Below are 15,082 nucleotides of genomic sequence, written 5' to 3'. Positions count from 1 at the left end.
GAGTGAGCCGAACAGTCACAGATTAGACCGAGATCATGTGCTGGGCAGTGGGGCTGCAGAGGGCCACATGACTGCCCGTCAAAGACTTTCCAAAGGACCCTGAGTTGCTGTTTGGGTTCTGTTGGTATGCCCGTCCAACCACCCGTTCAGCCTTGGCCTTGGGATCAGAGAAGAGCGCTGTGAGGAAGATGGGTTCTGTGAGCCGGGGGAGGTGGGGAGGGTTCCTGGCTCCACAGAGAATCAGCCTGAGGCCCTGGCCCTCTGGGCTTCCCACGTGCTCCCCCAGCTGCTTTGTGCTGCCTGCCCCTGGGGGTGACCTCATCGGCTCTGTCCTGCTCTCCACAGGCCTCTGCTGTGTTGGGAGCCACTGCCTTCCTCCCCTCCCCCAATCTGTGGGCCCACAGCTCGCCAGCTGGCCCTTGAACCCACTTCCCTGCGCCTCTGGCTGCCTCAATGTCACTGGGGATTAGTGTGCATTTGCGGCTTTTGGCGGACACTCCCCTCCTGGCTGCAGCCTCACCCTCTGGAGCCCAGGGATGGGCTTGGGCCTGGGAGCCCCCTGAACCAGGGAGCAGCCCTGACCGTCCGTTTCTCTATTTTCCCTGACGTCAGAAGGCAGAGTGCTTATTCACTTTGGAAGCGCACTCGCAGGAGCAGAAGAAGAGAGTGTGCTGGTGCCTGTCGGAGAACATCGCCAAGCAGCAACAGCTGGCAGCATCACCCCCGGACAGCAAGGTAAGGGCCTTGACAGTGGCTGTGGCCTGGCTGCCTCGTTTCCCCTCAGCCAGCCTAGACCCTTGAGCCTCTGCATTGAGCTGGGGGCCAGCCTGAGCTTCCAACTTGGCTCTGGGCAATGAGCTCTTGGCAAGCGGGGACCTGTGCCCGAATGTCTCTCCCCCTTGGCATGTCATTGGGTCTGCTGAGTGGGTCTGACAGTGCTCGTGTAGAGCGACAGAGCCAAATTAAGCATGGCCCATCAGTTCTGCACTCTGTTCTTCGGTTTGCCTATGGCAAGGTTTAATTTGGGCTGGCCTCCCTGATGCTGCCTGGCATGCGTTCACCTCTGCCATTGGGTAGCCTGTGCCTGGGGGCAGCACACTGGTGTTTAACATTGGCCCCAGGCGGATGCGATAGAGGGGATGTTTGCGGCAGAAGCTGTTGTATGCTGTATAGTTCCATGTGGGCCAGAGCCAAGTAGAGCCGAGTGTGGACTGCTGGGGTCTGGGGACTGGCTGGCAGGAGCACCGGGGAAGATTAGAGACTCCCAGGGGAGGCTGTTCTGGGCCGGGCACTGCTCAGCCCATCCAGTGCCTGGGGAGAGGGGATGGGATAGGAGCTGGACCACACAGCCTTCCCCTTTGACACTCCGATGCCAGCCACGAAGTACAGTTATATTACCCCATTTGTGAGTCATTCAGGTCCCTTCTTTTGCTAAAAGTGCTGGCCATTTGGGAATTGGGTCTGGTTGGCTGCAAAAGTTGCTGAGGTGGTTGCTCTGCTGGATCTGGGCGAAGAGGAGAGATGAAAGAAAGCTGCAGCCTGTAACTTGCTGGCCTTTTCACTTCTCCCTGGTGCAGTCAGTCCCCTATGCCATGGGCAGCAGGCCTATGCAGGGGGCAGTGGGGGGCAGGCCTGCTGAGGCAGGAGGTAGGGAAGAGGCAGTTGGCAGCCTCTTCTGAGGGCCAGTGGTGGACAGCAGCTCCCCAGCTATTCCCGAAAGGAGTGAGGATCTGAGAATTACATCATCTTAGCTGTGAATGTTCTCTTGTTTTACACTAGCTAGTGGCAAGAATAACTTGGATGAGGGAAGACAGTAGGAAAAGCACGGACTTCTGAGCCACCCTCTACCACCAACTGGCAGTGGGAACTTGGGCAAGTCACTTTGCTGCTCTGTACTTTGATGTCCCCATCAGTAACCTGGGACAATAGTCCTTCCCTCAAAGGGTTGTTGTGAGAATGAAATGAGAGGGTGCATATACGGGCTATGGCACAGTGCCTGGTATGCAGTAGGCACTCACTCAACCATAGCTGTGGGGAATGCATTGCCCCCTGCCCAGCCCCAGGTGGTTTGTTGCAGGACTGGCTGGTTGCCACTGTCAGGTTCTTCTACTGAGCAGACACCTGTCCCCATGCCTGTAGGCTGCCCTGCCCCACTGATCCTGGGTTGGTCACAGTCAGAATCCAGGCCGCTTTCTCTTCATTGGGGTGGCCTCTGGGATGTCGAATGGCTGAACCTATGCCCCAGTTTTTTTTCCTTTGGGCTTGTGCCTCCTTTTCTGGGGGAAAGAGCTCTTTGTGCCTCACTATCAGAGTTTGCTGACTCTGGAGTGTGTTAGCAGCAGCCTTCTCAATACCTTGGAGAATCTCTCCATCTTCAGGTTTGGGAGGACAGAGGGTGACTGAAGGCAGGCTGTTTCTGAGGCAGGTTGTGGTCCCTGTAGGGCTTTGGGCTTGGCTGGCTGACCCTGGAAGGGCCCAAGGGTTTGAGGCCTGGCTTCAGGGCCACACTAGAATGTATGGGAATCCTGAGCAGAGCAGTTTGGACACCTCTTCAAATCCAAACTCTTCAAACGCGTGTTCCATGGAGAAGCTGTGTGCTGGACAGGAGAAGGATGAAGGAGGGGGCCCAAGTGCTGGGACAGCCTCAGAATTACCTCCTGGGCCTAAGAACTGGGCCTGGAGCCATACTGGCATATCCCACTTGGGCCACCCTCCTAAGAAGGCCATGATGTAGCTGTCTTTTGTCAGGCTGGCCCTAGAGGTCTCACTGCTCAACCTTCCCCATCCCTACCACCACCATGCACATGCAAAGAGTCTTAGCAACTTACTCCTTCTAGACACTTATGGAATGCTTCCTGAGAGGAATTCCAGTAAATAGATTCTCTCCAGCCCTAGGTAGTTCTAGCAATGCTTTAGCAACCTCACTGACAGGGCCCGCCTGGCTTTCCAGCTGGTCCACAGCATTGTCCACTTGCGCTCAGTTCCGTCAGTTCCTGGCAGCCTCGGGGTGACCAGGAACCTCTTTACCAAGGGCTGGCCACTAAGGTCTCCGTCTCTAGGGCAGAAGAGAAAGGGCCGAACAGAGCCCGGAGGCTGGCTGCTTGCTCTTCAGGTATAAGGGTCCTGCTGGACCGATTTGCTCTGAGACGGAGTGTCGCTCTGTCACCCAGGCTGGGGTGCAGTGGTGCGATCTCAGCTCACTGCAGCCTCTGCCTCCTGGGTTCAAGCGATTCTCATGGCTCAGCCTCCTGAGTAGCTGGTACCACAGGCACATGCCACCATACCTGGCTAATTTTTTTATTTTTAGTAGAGATGGGTTTCACCATGTTGGCCAGGCTGGTCTCGAACTCCTGATCTCAAGAGTAGCACACCTTTGAATGCCTTTTCTGTGTTCTTTCTGCGGATGCTCCACCTTCTGCTGAACAAAGGAAAACACTGCCTAGACCCCCACCCCACCCCTGCACCACCCAAATGCCTCTCTGGGAAAAGGGGGTTTGTAAGGCAACTCCCCAAACTCCCATGCTCTTTTCAAAAGTGTCTGCTGACACCCAGATGTGGGGGATTCTTTAAATATCTTAAGGAATGTAAAGCTCTTCCCAAATTCACAAAACGTAATAAGTGCAATTTACCTTGAAGATGAAATATATGCTTGTTGGGAAGGTAGAGGGAGTCAGGGGAAGATGGACTTAAAGAACAATTGGGAGGTCACTCCCATGCTGTGGAACCTTCAGCAGCCGCTGGCTGCTGTGGCGTTAGTAGTCCCATCTGGGCACTGGGCCCATGGCTCTTTCTATCTCTCCAAGCTTTGTGATTTTCATGAAAGCTGAGGGCCGGGGGCCATCTAGTCTCCATTTTTTGTAGAAATAAATGAACTACTTTCTCTCTTGTCTCAACTTCCTACTCCTGTTCATCACCCCCTCCTTCCTCTTCAGAGCTCTGCCCCTCTGTTGCTTCATTATCTGTAGCTGGGGGGCGCCTACCTTTCTTCTTCTGCCTGGGAATCCTTGTACTAAACTCCCTGCATGGGGACTGCTGTGAGGCTTCTAATCTAGAATAACTCAGAGCTGGGCCCACCTGTGGCCATTCAGGTTCTAAGCTAGAAGGGAGAGACAATTATATATTCTTTTGATTATTCAAGCAAATATACATAATAAATGCCTTCTCAGTGCCAGATACTGGTTTAGATCCTTTGGGATCACAGAGATGAATGAGACCTGGTCCCTGTCGCTATGGAATTCTCCTAATAGGAGAGAGATGAGGAGGGCACTGGAGTGGTGATCTAAGCATGAAAGCCATGCTTGCGGGTCCTAAGAAGGATCCAGTGGGGTCCTGGCTATCCAAGCATCATCCGTGCCGCGAGCCTCCTGCTCAGTACCCTTCATGTGCCTGGTGCTGGGCTGGGCTCCAGGAAGCCTTCTGAGAAGCATGGAAACCAAGCCCTTAGGATGAGAAGGGCAGACACAGTGCAGTGGGGCCTGGCCCCATTCTCAGGGCAGGTCCTGTGCTCCACGGGGAGGGACGCACAGAGCAATCCATCACCCCCTTTCCTCGGGAGATCACAGTCTGGTGGCGGAGACAGACATGACAGATAGTTCAAAATAACACAGTAAGCAATGTGACCTCAGGTGAGCCACTTAGCCTCTCTGAGACTCAGTTTTTGCATCAGTAAAGTGGATGGATTAAGAGGCTTCTTGTGAGGATTGAACTCAGGATGTGCTTTGCAAAGTGGCATGCAAGAGGAGCTCTGAACTAGCCGCTATCGTTCTCACTGTCATGGTTTTAAAGTGCTGTCCATATGGGAAGATTCATCGGGGGCCTTGTTCATTGAAGCTGCTGCTGGTGCTCGGAGCACATATGACAACTGCTCCATGTCACTTCCTGGTAGACATCTGCCATATTCCAGGGGCCCAGGCAGGGAAACTGAGGCCTCCTTGTCTGCTCTGGCTCTAAGACTTCTCCCAGATGTGACGGTGAGGTGCGTGCCACCTTGTCATCTCCACTGGGGCCACTAGAGACAGCCCTGGAGATGCCAGGGTGTGTGAGTGCCTTAGAAAGGAACAGAGGCAGGTCCTGCAGTCAGGCAGCCCGGCCTGAGTAGACAGCGAGCTAATTCCAGTTCTGTCTGGTTCCACAGAAACTCCACCCTTTCGGCTCTCTCCAGCAGGAGATGGGGCCGGTCAACTCAACCAATGCCACCCAGGATAGAAGCTTTACCTCACCAGGACAGACTCTGATTGGCTGAGCAAACCCAAGGGCAGGACTCTGCTTCTGGCAACTTAACCCTTTCTTGGGCATCCCCTACCACACAGTAACCTCACCTCAACTGGACCTGAAACAGAGGACCAAGATGGTGGGTCTAGGGTCATCTGAAGGGAGTGGTCCCAAGGGTGCATATGGATGTCAACAGAAGGACCACAATGGTGTGAGAGGCCTTGTGGGCATGCAGAGACTGGCAGCAGAAAGTCCCAAGAGGAGAGGACTCAGAGGCTTCTTCCTTCCAAGGAGGAGGAGGAGGAGGACATTCCACATCTGGGCTTCCAGTGGTGGCTCCCGGACCTGCCTTGGGGGCAGCAGGAGAGGTTGGGAGAGGTCACCCTGATGAAGAACAATGCCATGATCTGCTGCTGCCAGAGGACATCTCCGCCCATCCACTCATTTTCCACCTGTACACATTGGCTCATTCATTCGATGGATATTTCGGGTGCATCTACTTTATGCCAGGCTCTGTGCTAGGAGCTGGGGATACTGTGGAGAAAAAGTCGGATATGGTCTCGCTCTCATCAAGATTTCAGTCTAGCTGGGAGTGAGCGTTAAATAAGTCAACACCAACACACACACATGCACACACGTGATGGCAAGCTGTGATCATCTATGAAAGAAAAAACACAGATTTCTTTAAGAGGGAATTGTACTTAGAGTGCTGTGTGTGGGGGTGGGGATGGGGAAGGACATAACTTTTAAACCAAGACTTGTGGGCTGGAGAGGAAGGAGCCAGTCCTGGACTTGGGGAAGAGTGTTCGCGGTGGATGGAATAGCACGTGGAGAGTCCCTGAGATGGGAAGGAGCTCAGCGGGCTGGAGGAATGGCGAGCAGGCCAGTGTGGCTGGAGCTTAGTGAGGGGCAAGACACAGTGGGTGAGGTAGTTGATGTCTTGTTGATTTCATTCTAGATACACTGGAGAGCCATTGAAGGCTTTTGAGGAAGGGAGTTGCAAGTACATTTTTACAAGATCCGTTTACACATAGGAGGGGCCCAAGTGGGTGTGAGATCAGTTAGGGGGCTCTTTCAGTTCTCCAGGTGAGGACTGTCCTGGTGGCTTGTCCTGGATGGTGGCTGGGGAGGTGGATGCCTGAATGCCAGGCTCTGGAGAAGAGATGACTCCCTGCCCCATCCCCCTGCCTACCCTCCTCCTCAATGGCCCCTCTCTCAGTGGATGTGAGTGAGGATTAGGACCTTCCCCACAGAGCCACCTTTTGGCCAGGCCTCGTGGGGGATGGTGGGGGCAGTGCTGAGTTCTAGGAGTGTTCCTGGAAGTTGGGGGCAGTGAGTGCTCAGCCTGGCCCAGGTGGGAGAGTTCACTGCTGCCCAGGCCTTAGCAGGGGCTGCTGTGCTGTCTTTCCGTCCCATGCTGAGCATTGTGATAGGAAGCTGCCACACAGTGCGCTGGAAACTGACTTGGCTTGCTTTCCATGGGGCTTCCGAGGGCCAGGGACTGGGCTGGGGGTGGCCTAGCAGCTCTAGTGGAGACTGTGCTGCCGCAGGGCTGAAGGAAGACCAACCAAGGGGACAGCCGTTTGAGCCCAGCCCACTCACTGCCTGCTGCACCTCCAGCTGGAGCCCAGGGTTGGGCAGCTCTCATACTCTTATCTAACTGCCAGACCTAGAGGGAGGGAAGCCCAAGGCTGCAGGTTTGAGGGACACGGCTCATGGGCAAAAGGGTATCAAGAGGATTAGAGTCACTTGCATAGGAAAAGAGGGTCAGAGAGGCTGAGGGCTGGCTGAGGCCAGAGAGGTTCCCTGACCTTGGACATTCTTTGTGTTGTGTAAGACCTCAGCATCTTTAGAGAAAGGTTCTTGTGCCCCTGTGAGCTTGCTCAGCTGCTGTGGCCACTTGAACCCCAAAAATGGTGGCCTAGAAGAGAATACACCCCTTACTTCCCACTTATCCTCCTCTCAACCTAGGAAAGATCAGACATATTGACTCAACAGTCTAACAGGGGATGGGCTGGATCTGCCTGTGACCAGACCAATGCCCCCCACCCAGCAGGGGAGTAAACGCTGCCTGAAGTGGGACCAGTGATACACAGCATCTCTGTCTGCCAGGGCTCAGCCCACGGGGGGGATTTGTGAGAGGCTGAGCAGCTGGGTCTGCACAGACAGCAAGCTGCACTTTGATTTCATTTGATTCCCTTACAAAATGACATTAAGGGGAATGTGAGGCACAGGAGACTCGCCTGTCTGGGAAGGCAGCAAGCTCATCTCTCCTGGACCTGGTGACCTACCTCTGTCTACCAGACAGGTGCAGAGGACAGGAGCTCTGGCCACAAAGAAATGGACAGTCTGAATGCAGCACACATTCCTGGGGACAGGACTTTTCACCCAGCCTGTCCTGACAAGCTGCTGAGTCGAGCAGATGCTCACATCAGGGTCCCAGGTCCGGCTGTTAGGGAAGTGGACATCAGTTCCTGGTGGGCCCTGGGCAGTGACTGTGGTGAGCCACAGCACCATTGCTGCTCTGCCTCTCAAATCGATCGAACAATTAATTTGGCTCCACAGGCTCGAGAAGATGAAACATGACCTGATGGCCACTGCTGTCCAGCATCCCAGTCCATCCTAGCTGTCCAGGATGATGAACAAGCTATGGAAATTGCACTTGAGAGCTATAATCACGGGAAACATTGCCGAGCCCCTCCCTGCTACATAAATCATGCTAAGAAGCACACAATGGCCTCTTTCCTGATGGGCTAATTGTCTTGGTTTGGTGTCTCAGGCCCAGGAGCTGGGAAGATGGGAGCACAACCATTTATTGTTGGAAAGACCATCTGTGCAACTTGAATACAAAGTGATTCTTTTAGTTCCCCACACACCCCCGACCCTCTGATCCCATTTTCATGTTTTTTTTTTTTCTTTTTATGTCTCAGGCTCTGGTTCTTTTAAAACTCTTCATCTATCCTGTAAGCCATCAGGCCTGGATCTCTGCTGGCCTGGGTCTTTTGGCTATTTGGGGGTTGGGACATTGCAGACCTTTTGGAAATAATGACATTTATTTATATATGTCTTATATTTTTATTCTTTATTTTTCCCCATAAATTCTATTACCAAAGTCCTCATTTGTCACACATGGCACCAAGGCACCAAGAGGGTTTTTGCAAAGTGAAAATGCAGGCAATTTTGCAACGTGGAAGGGCTCCCCACAGCGAAAGTCCCACATTGAGAGCCTAAACTTTGGAGATGGCAACTGGGGTCCCCAGGCATGATCTCCCCCCAGCCTCCCAGCAGCCTTGTCTTATGGATGAAAGAGACCAAGGCTCTGAGAAGTTAAATGTTTTATCCTAGGTCACACAGCTGGTAAGGACCAAGCTTGCCCTCAAGCCAAGGCCTTTGAACCTAATCTACCACTCATTTCTGATAAAAAGGTTTGTCTTTTAGGGATAGAAGTAAGAGAAATCAATAATCTCCAGGAAGAGGCAAGAGAGGGATATCCGGCATGTCAGAAGCTGTGGCCCATCAAGCTGTAGAGGGAATGCTTTTAGGATAAATAAAATGAGATGCCTTATTTTCCACCCAGTGGAGAATAAACTTCCAGAATGCATTTTCCTGAGGGTGGCACAGGCTGAAAAGATCAATAGCTTCCCACAAGATTTGAAAAAAGCCTAAAATGAGAGATCAGTTTGAGCTCCTTAAGACAGGTTCTCAGGGAGCTCTGGAATGGTTAGGTTACACCCCTTCCCCTTTTGAATTTGGCATCAAAAGGATCAGCAGACAGAGTCATGGAGTGCTTGGCAGTGATGGAATATTGGCCAAAGGCAGAGAGGTATAGCTTCAGGCTCAGGCTGGCTTGTGCCCAGCGTAAGTACTGGAAGGAGGCCTTTGACCTGAGACCAGCTGAGGGCACAGAGAGGGCCTGCCCATGCGGAACCCGCCAGGTTTTTTGCGCAGATTTTGCTAATTGACTGATTTAGTATCTCAGCCCTGAATAAAGGGGAATCAAATGGATCTGATTTCAGCCATCTCCCCCAAGAGATGCAGACTCTTCTCCCTAAAAACTGTTTCCAGGCAGCCTCCAGCTCTCCTCCCCATTCCTTGCTGCTGTCCTATCAGTGGACAGACTGCCTTCTTCGCTGTCTTGCTCTTGGTCTCAGCCATCTTGCTATTGTTTTTTTTAGCCCCTGAAGAAGACAGTGCAACCTTACCCTCTATCCTGTCTTCGCCTTCTCTTCCTCGAAGACTTTCTCTGAATAGGGCCATCCATCCTCCAAACTGTTCCCAGATCCTTGGTTTTAAAGGTAGAATGATAACATAAGGTAACCTGGTGGGCACTTACAAGATGAGCCAGGCACAGGGTCAAGCTTTTTACCTACCCTGTCTCATCTAATCCTCATGCAGACTTACAAGGTGTGTTATCCCTGTTATACATTTACTCTCACTATGCCCAATTTAGATATGAAGACGCTGAGTCTCAGAGAAGTTAAGAAACGTGCCCAAGGTCACACAGCTAGTGGGTAGCTAGGATTGAAACTTGGACAGCCCAGCTCCAGGGCACCTGCTTTTGATTATTTTGCTATATGGCTTTCCTGTAACTGCAGACCATCCAAGCTGGGAGGGCCAGGGAGACTGGACTGTCACACTCCTGCTTAAAGACCATTGTGGGAGGCCACTGTCTTCAGAATAAAGCTTGGCTTTCCAGGCTCTCCTTGGTAGCACTACACTCCTGCTTTGCACCTGGAGCCCAGCCACACCGTAAATTTTCCCCTTCTCTAAACTCACTGTGCACATTCACAGTTAGGGTGTTTGATCTGCCTGACGTTGACTGCCCTCCTTGGCTGTCCCTGCTGGATGCAATCCTCAACCTTCAAGGCTTAGTGGCTCCTCTGAGAACACCTTTCTCAGGCATGCATCAGGAGTCCTGACTTCCCCCTTCGTGGTTCCCAGAGTACTTTTTCCCCCTTAGCACAATTCATCCTTAGCATCTGGATGACTGTGAGCTTCTTCGGAGCAAGTAGATGTTATATTTTATTTGTCTTTGATTCTATTGTTGTCCAGTCCGTAGTAGGTGCTCAGTAGAGGTTGTAGGATTGAATTAGGCTGTCCAGTTCAACTCTCCTATATTCTAGAATTTAGACGAGGAAACAGGTGCAAAAAGAGAAGTGACCTGGCCAGGGTCATGGGAAAAGTTAGTGTCAGAGCCAGGACTAGAGCTCAGGTCTCCTGATTCTTTGGATTCAGAGCTTTTTCTGTTGCACCTCAGCTTTGTGGAGACCAGAGCATGGATCTGCACTTGGTTTATGAAGGTCTGACCAGGTTCATTTCAGGGTCATGGATACCACTGTGTTCCCATGCTGACACTGGGGAATTCCCAGAGGCAAAGGAAGCCCAGTTGGAGCTGCTGCTGTAGATTGCGGGGCTCACCTCTCACCGAGCCCCTTGCTCACAGAGAAAACCAGCGAGTGATTCTGAAAATCTTGCCTCGAGTCCTCATTTTGCTGGTATTCACCGTGTGACCTTGAGCAAATTGCTTCACATCTCTGATCTTCTGTTCCTTTACCAAGAAAAATGAGGGAGTTGAATTCAGATGGTCTCCAGGAGTCATCTGATTCCAGAATATCAGGATATAACAATAAAGATGAGGATAAAGTAGCTACTCCCCTCAGAAAAGGTGAAGATCCAGGTCTAGGGGGAGAATTGGCTAGGTTCTTCATCACAGTCACTGTCTTGAGACACATAGGTGTTCCATGGAAACATTTCCATGAGGGATTTCAGAGGGGAGAATGGTCAGACTGCAAAGCCTCGGTACTCTAATGCCAGGCAAAAAGAAGAAAGGGAACAGGCATTTTAGTTTTTACATTGAAACAGAGTGTATGTGTATGGCCCTATGCAAATGTTGTTCCTGGTGAATATTCATCAATGTACTCATCACACATAGGTATATTTAGACAGAAAGGGGTCCTCATCACAGACACCCAAATTATGAGCACATTACTGCCTCCTCTCCCCTAGAGGTGCTTCTTCCAGCCTCCCCTATTGGAGGCCAGCACAAGACGGGCTCTCCAACCCAATATCTTCCCCTTCCCTCCTTCCTTTCTGCTCAGGTGGCTGAGTATACACATTGAACTCTTTTGTTTCAACTTCACGTGTATATAGGTTGGTGCAAAAGTAACTGTGGTGTTTTCCATTAAAAGTAATGTCAAGAACCGCAATTACTTTGGCACCAACCTAATATGTATGCAAGTACATTCTTTAACCTTTCCAACTCCCAGTCCAAGCCATCAGGCTAATTTCCGCGTGGAACTTGTGGTCACTGGTTTGCAGTCCTTTCATTTCTGGTGTGGTCAGAAGTCTCCTTCAGACTCTTCCCGATAAGTTGCCATTGGCTTTTTCATCACCTTTAGTACCTACGCACTTTTGCTGGGATAACACTACCCAAGATAAATTCAAAAAATTGTCCTAAGTGTTAGTGTGTTTCTGTTTTGGTTGAAGTCTATTATTGCTATATGGTTTTCTACTGTTTCTACTTGATGGAAGACTATTAAGGGTTAAGTAAGCTGGCCTAGGAAGCTGACCACCATTTATAACATACTTTTGAGTGGGAAAATGCATTCAGAGGCCTGTAATCAATACTCAGGTGGACTTTGGGAATATAGTATTTATTTTATGAGTGACTAGAATATTGGTAGAACCATAGAAACTTTGAATGTGGAGCTGGAAAGCCTCCTCCTTCCCCCACTGAGATCAATTGATTAACAAGCTAGGTTGTAGAAACCAAGTGAAAGAGGCAAAAACTTGGCCAAGGGCATGTAGTCGGTGACTTCTGAAGATTCTGCTGGGCTGGGGGCGGGAAAGGGGTCACAGATGGTCTTAGGGTTGTCTCACTCAGCAACTCACTGTGTTGGCCTTGGGAAATGTAAGTCACTGTGTTGGGCTGTAATAGAAATATTGAGAAAGCAGCTCAGATAATGGCGTGGGGAGAGGTTGTCTAGTCCTCCGGCTTGTCTGTAAATTCCTGGCATGTGCTTGTTGGAGCAGAATGAATGGGGCTGCTGTGTTTTACCTGCAGCTAGGAGCATGGCTGGAGTGGTGGAGACACTCCCTGTGGTCTGTTCTAAAAATAGCAGTGGGAACAGAGCTGAGGGGAAGAGGAGGGGGCTCCTTCAGGAGCTGGGTGGGGAGGCCTCACCCCCTTCCTCTTCCTGCCAGGCCCGATGTGAGGAAGTCCCATGGAGTCACATAATTCCATCTGGGAGAGTCCTGGAGCCATCAGCCCTCACACCCCCTCCTCATACAGGCGAGGAGGCCCTGGAGGCCTGGAGAGCAGAAAGCACTGGCTGGTGTCAAGCAAGCCCAGGGAGAAGGGCCCAGTTGGCAGGCTGTTTTTCCCTGGCTGTTTCAGCACAGTGGCTGCAGGCCTTGTGCTGAGGTTTGCTGTCACTGCCTTTGGGCGCACAGAGCCTGGGAACTCCTGGGACCGGATGTGGTCAGGCTTCCTGAGAGTCGCCTGGCAGGCGAGGAGTCCCCAGCTGGCCCACCCTGAGCCCTGACCTCAGCCAGCTGGCTGTCCAGTGCCACACCTCCTCTTGCTGGTGTCCCCTCCCTTGCTGTCTTGTCCTCCTTTCTTTGGACTGTCTGCAGGGAGGGAGGACAAGGGCCAGCCTAGATCTGGCCTGCAGGACAGAGGCCTCAGTGGCTCAGGACCTTTCCCTGCCCCTCCCCAGGAACAAGCAGAGGCAGCTGAGGTAGTAGCAGCCTCCTGCAGGTTTAGAGACAGACAGGCCAGGGTTCAAATCCTAGCTCTTCCTCTCACTAGCCATGGGATTACTGATGGGTCACAGAGCATCTGTAAAATGAGACAAGAATGCTGATTTCACTGGGGTCTTGTGAAGATCAAAGGGGATCTGTTGTAATGCCTGGCATGCAGTAGGTACTTAATAGTAGCTCTTGTTGCAAAACCAAGCAGTGAACATGTATCTGACTTTCTATAACCCCCTTCCTTGGGGCCTCTACTCATGAGGCATGGGAAGGTGTTTTTTTTCTTTGTTTGTTTGAATGCAGTTGACTTTTTTTTTGTTGTGTTGTTGCAAAAGTAATCCATGTGATTGATGTTTATTATGAAGAAAACATTTAATACAGATGAACCAGGAGAAGAAAATGAAGTTCATCCTTAATCCCAGCACCCAGAGATAAACCACTGTTAACATTTTGGAATGTGTCCTGTCAGGCGTTCGTTTATACACACATATATCTTATTTGCAAATTGGGGTTACTGGTGCAATTTTTCTAACCTGCTTTTTCTCCCCCATTTAACAGCGTAGTGTATCCATGTTTCCATTTCAATAAATATTCTTCTACAACATCATTTTCAGTGCCTGTGGAGTATTTCATTGTGTAGATGAAACGTGCTTTATTTAAGTAATCTTCAGTTGTTTATCATTCAGGTTGCTTGCAATTTTTCTTTGTTACAAAAACTTCAGATAAAAATCCTTGTACAGGAGGCTGAGATGGGAGATGGCTTGAGCCTGAGTTTGAGGTTACAGTGAGCTATGATTGCTCCACTGCACTCCAGCAGTGAGACCCTGTCTCTGAATGAAAAAAAAAATCCTCTTAGGTGTATCTTGGCATGCCCAGCATCCAGTTCAACACCTAGTACACATTCAACTCTAAATAAATATTTGTTGGGCGTGGTGGCCCATGCCTGTAATCCCACCACTTTGGGAGGCCAAGGTGGGTGGATCGCCGAGGTCAGGAGTTCGAGACCAGCCTAGCCAACATGGTGAAACCCTGTCTCTACCAAAAAATACAAAAATTAGCCAGGCATAGTGGCGCATGCCTGTAGTCCCAGCTACTGGGGAGGCTGAGGTGGGAGAATCACTTGAACTTGGGACGTGGAGGTTGCAGTGAGCTGAGATTGTGCCACTGCATTCCAGCCTGGGCAACAGAGTGAAACTTCATCTCAAAAAGGAACTAAATAAACAAATATTTGTTGAATGAATGAATGTTTTGTTAGAATAAATGCCTGTTAGTAGAGTTTCTGGGTCAAAGGTTATATATTTATAAAATGGATTATTGATCCTATTGCCAAATTACCCTGCAGAATGGTTGTACTGATTTCTAATCTCATCTGAATTGACTAGCTCATCCTACTTTGCCTGGGATTTTCCCTTTTTAGCATTGAAAATCTTGCTTGCCAGGAAACTCCTCAATCAAATCAAGTAAACCGAGATAGTCTGGATAAGAAAACGTTTATTCCTCCTCATCATTACCAACACGGTATATTGTTACATTTTTTAATAGGTTCTTTTTTTCATTATTAGAGGTGTTGAATATTTATTTATATGCCTTCTGGTCACTTGTGTTGCCTCTTTTGGGAATAGCCTGTTCAAGTCTTTTGCTCATTTTTCTATTGGGATTTTTATAGTTTAGTTATTAATTCACAAAGAGCTCTTTATATAATAAGGATATTTGTATGTTAGCCTTTTATTTTTATTATTTCTTTAAACTACAGATGTTTCTGACTTATTAGTCATATCTATCATTTGTTTTAGAGTAGTTTTATTGAGATTTAATTCAAATATCATACAATTCACCCATTTAAAGTACACAATTCAGTAACTTTTAGTGTATTCACACACTTGTGTAACCATCACCACAATCAATTTTAGAACATTTTCATTATCTCAAAAAGAAATCATACTACTTAGCTATCATCCATTATTTCCCCCATCTCCTCCAACCCTAAGCGACCACTAGTTCATACTTTTCATCTCTGTAGATTTGCCTATATTGGACATTTCATATAAAGGGAATTATATAATATTTGGACTTTTGTGACTGGCTTCTTTCATTTAGCGTAATGTTTTCAGGATCATCC

General features: G+C 49.8%; 1 protein-coding gene across 18 annotated transcripts in view; it reads left to right on the top strand.

Moving 5' to 3' along the window:
* Positions 1-15,082, top strand: part of RGS3 (regulator of G protein signaling 3) — a 135,258-nt gene that overhangs the window by 73,777 nt on the left and 46,399 nt on the right. For 10 of the 18 annotated variants that reach the window (XM_009457121.5, XM_009457122.5, XM_009457124.5 and 7 more), the window contains one exon: positions 613-735. The exons of 6 other annotated variants lie outside the window; for them this stretch is intronic. In XM_009457121.5, the coding sequence (XP_009455396.3) occupies positions 613-735 (123 nt within the window). Of the gene's footprint in view, positions 1-612; positions 736-5,134; positions 13,571-15,082 lie in introns of those variants that run through there. 2 more of the 18 variants (XM_001154042.8, XM_016961480.4) reach the window with 1 other exon arrangement.

This window comes from Pan troglodytes, chromosome 11 (genome assembly GCF_028858775.2).
Source record: "Pan troglodytes isolate AG18354 chromosome 11, NHGRI_mPanTro3-v2.0_pri, whole genome shotgun sequence".
Classification (NCBI taxonomy): domain Eukaryota; kingdom Metazoa; phylum Chordata; class Mammalia; order Primates; family Hominidae; genus Pan; species Pan troglodytes.
The sequence above is the reverse complement of the archived record's forward strand: the minus strand, read 5'-3'. Positions and strand labels throughout refer to the sequence as shown.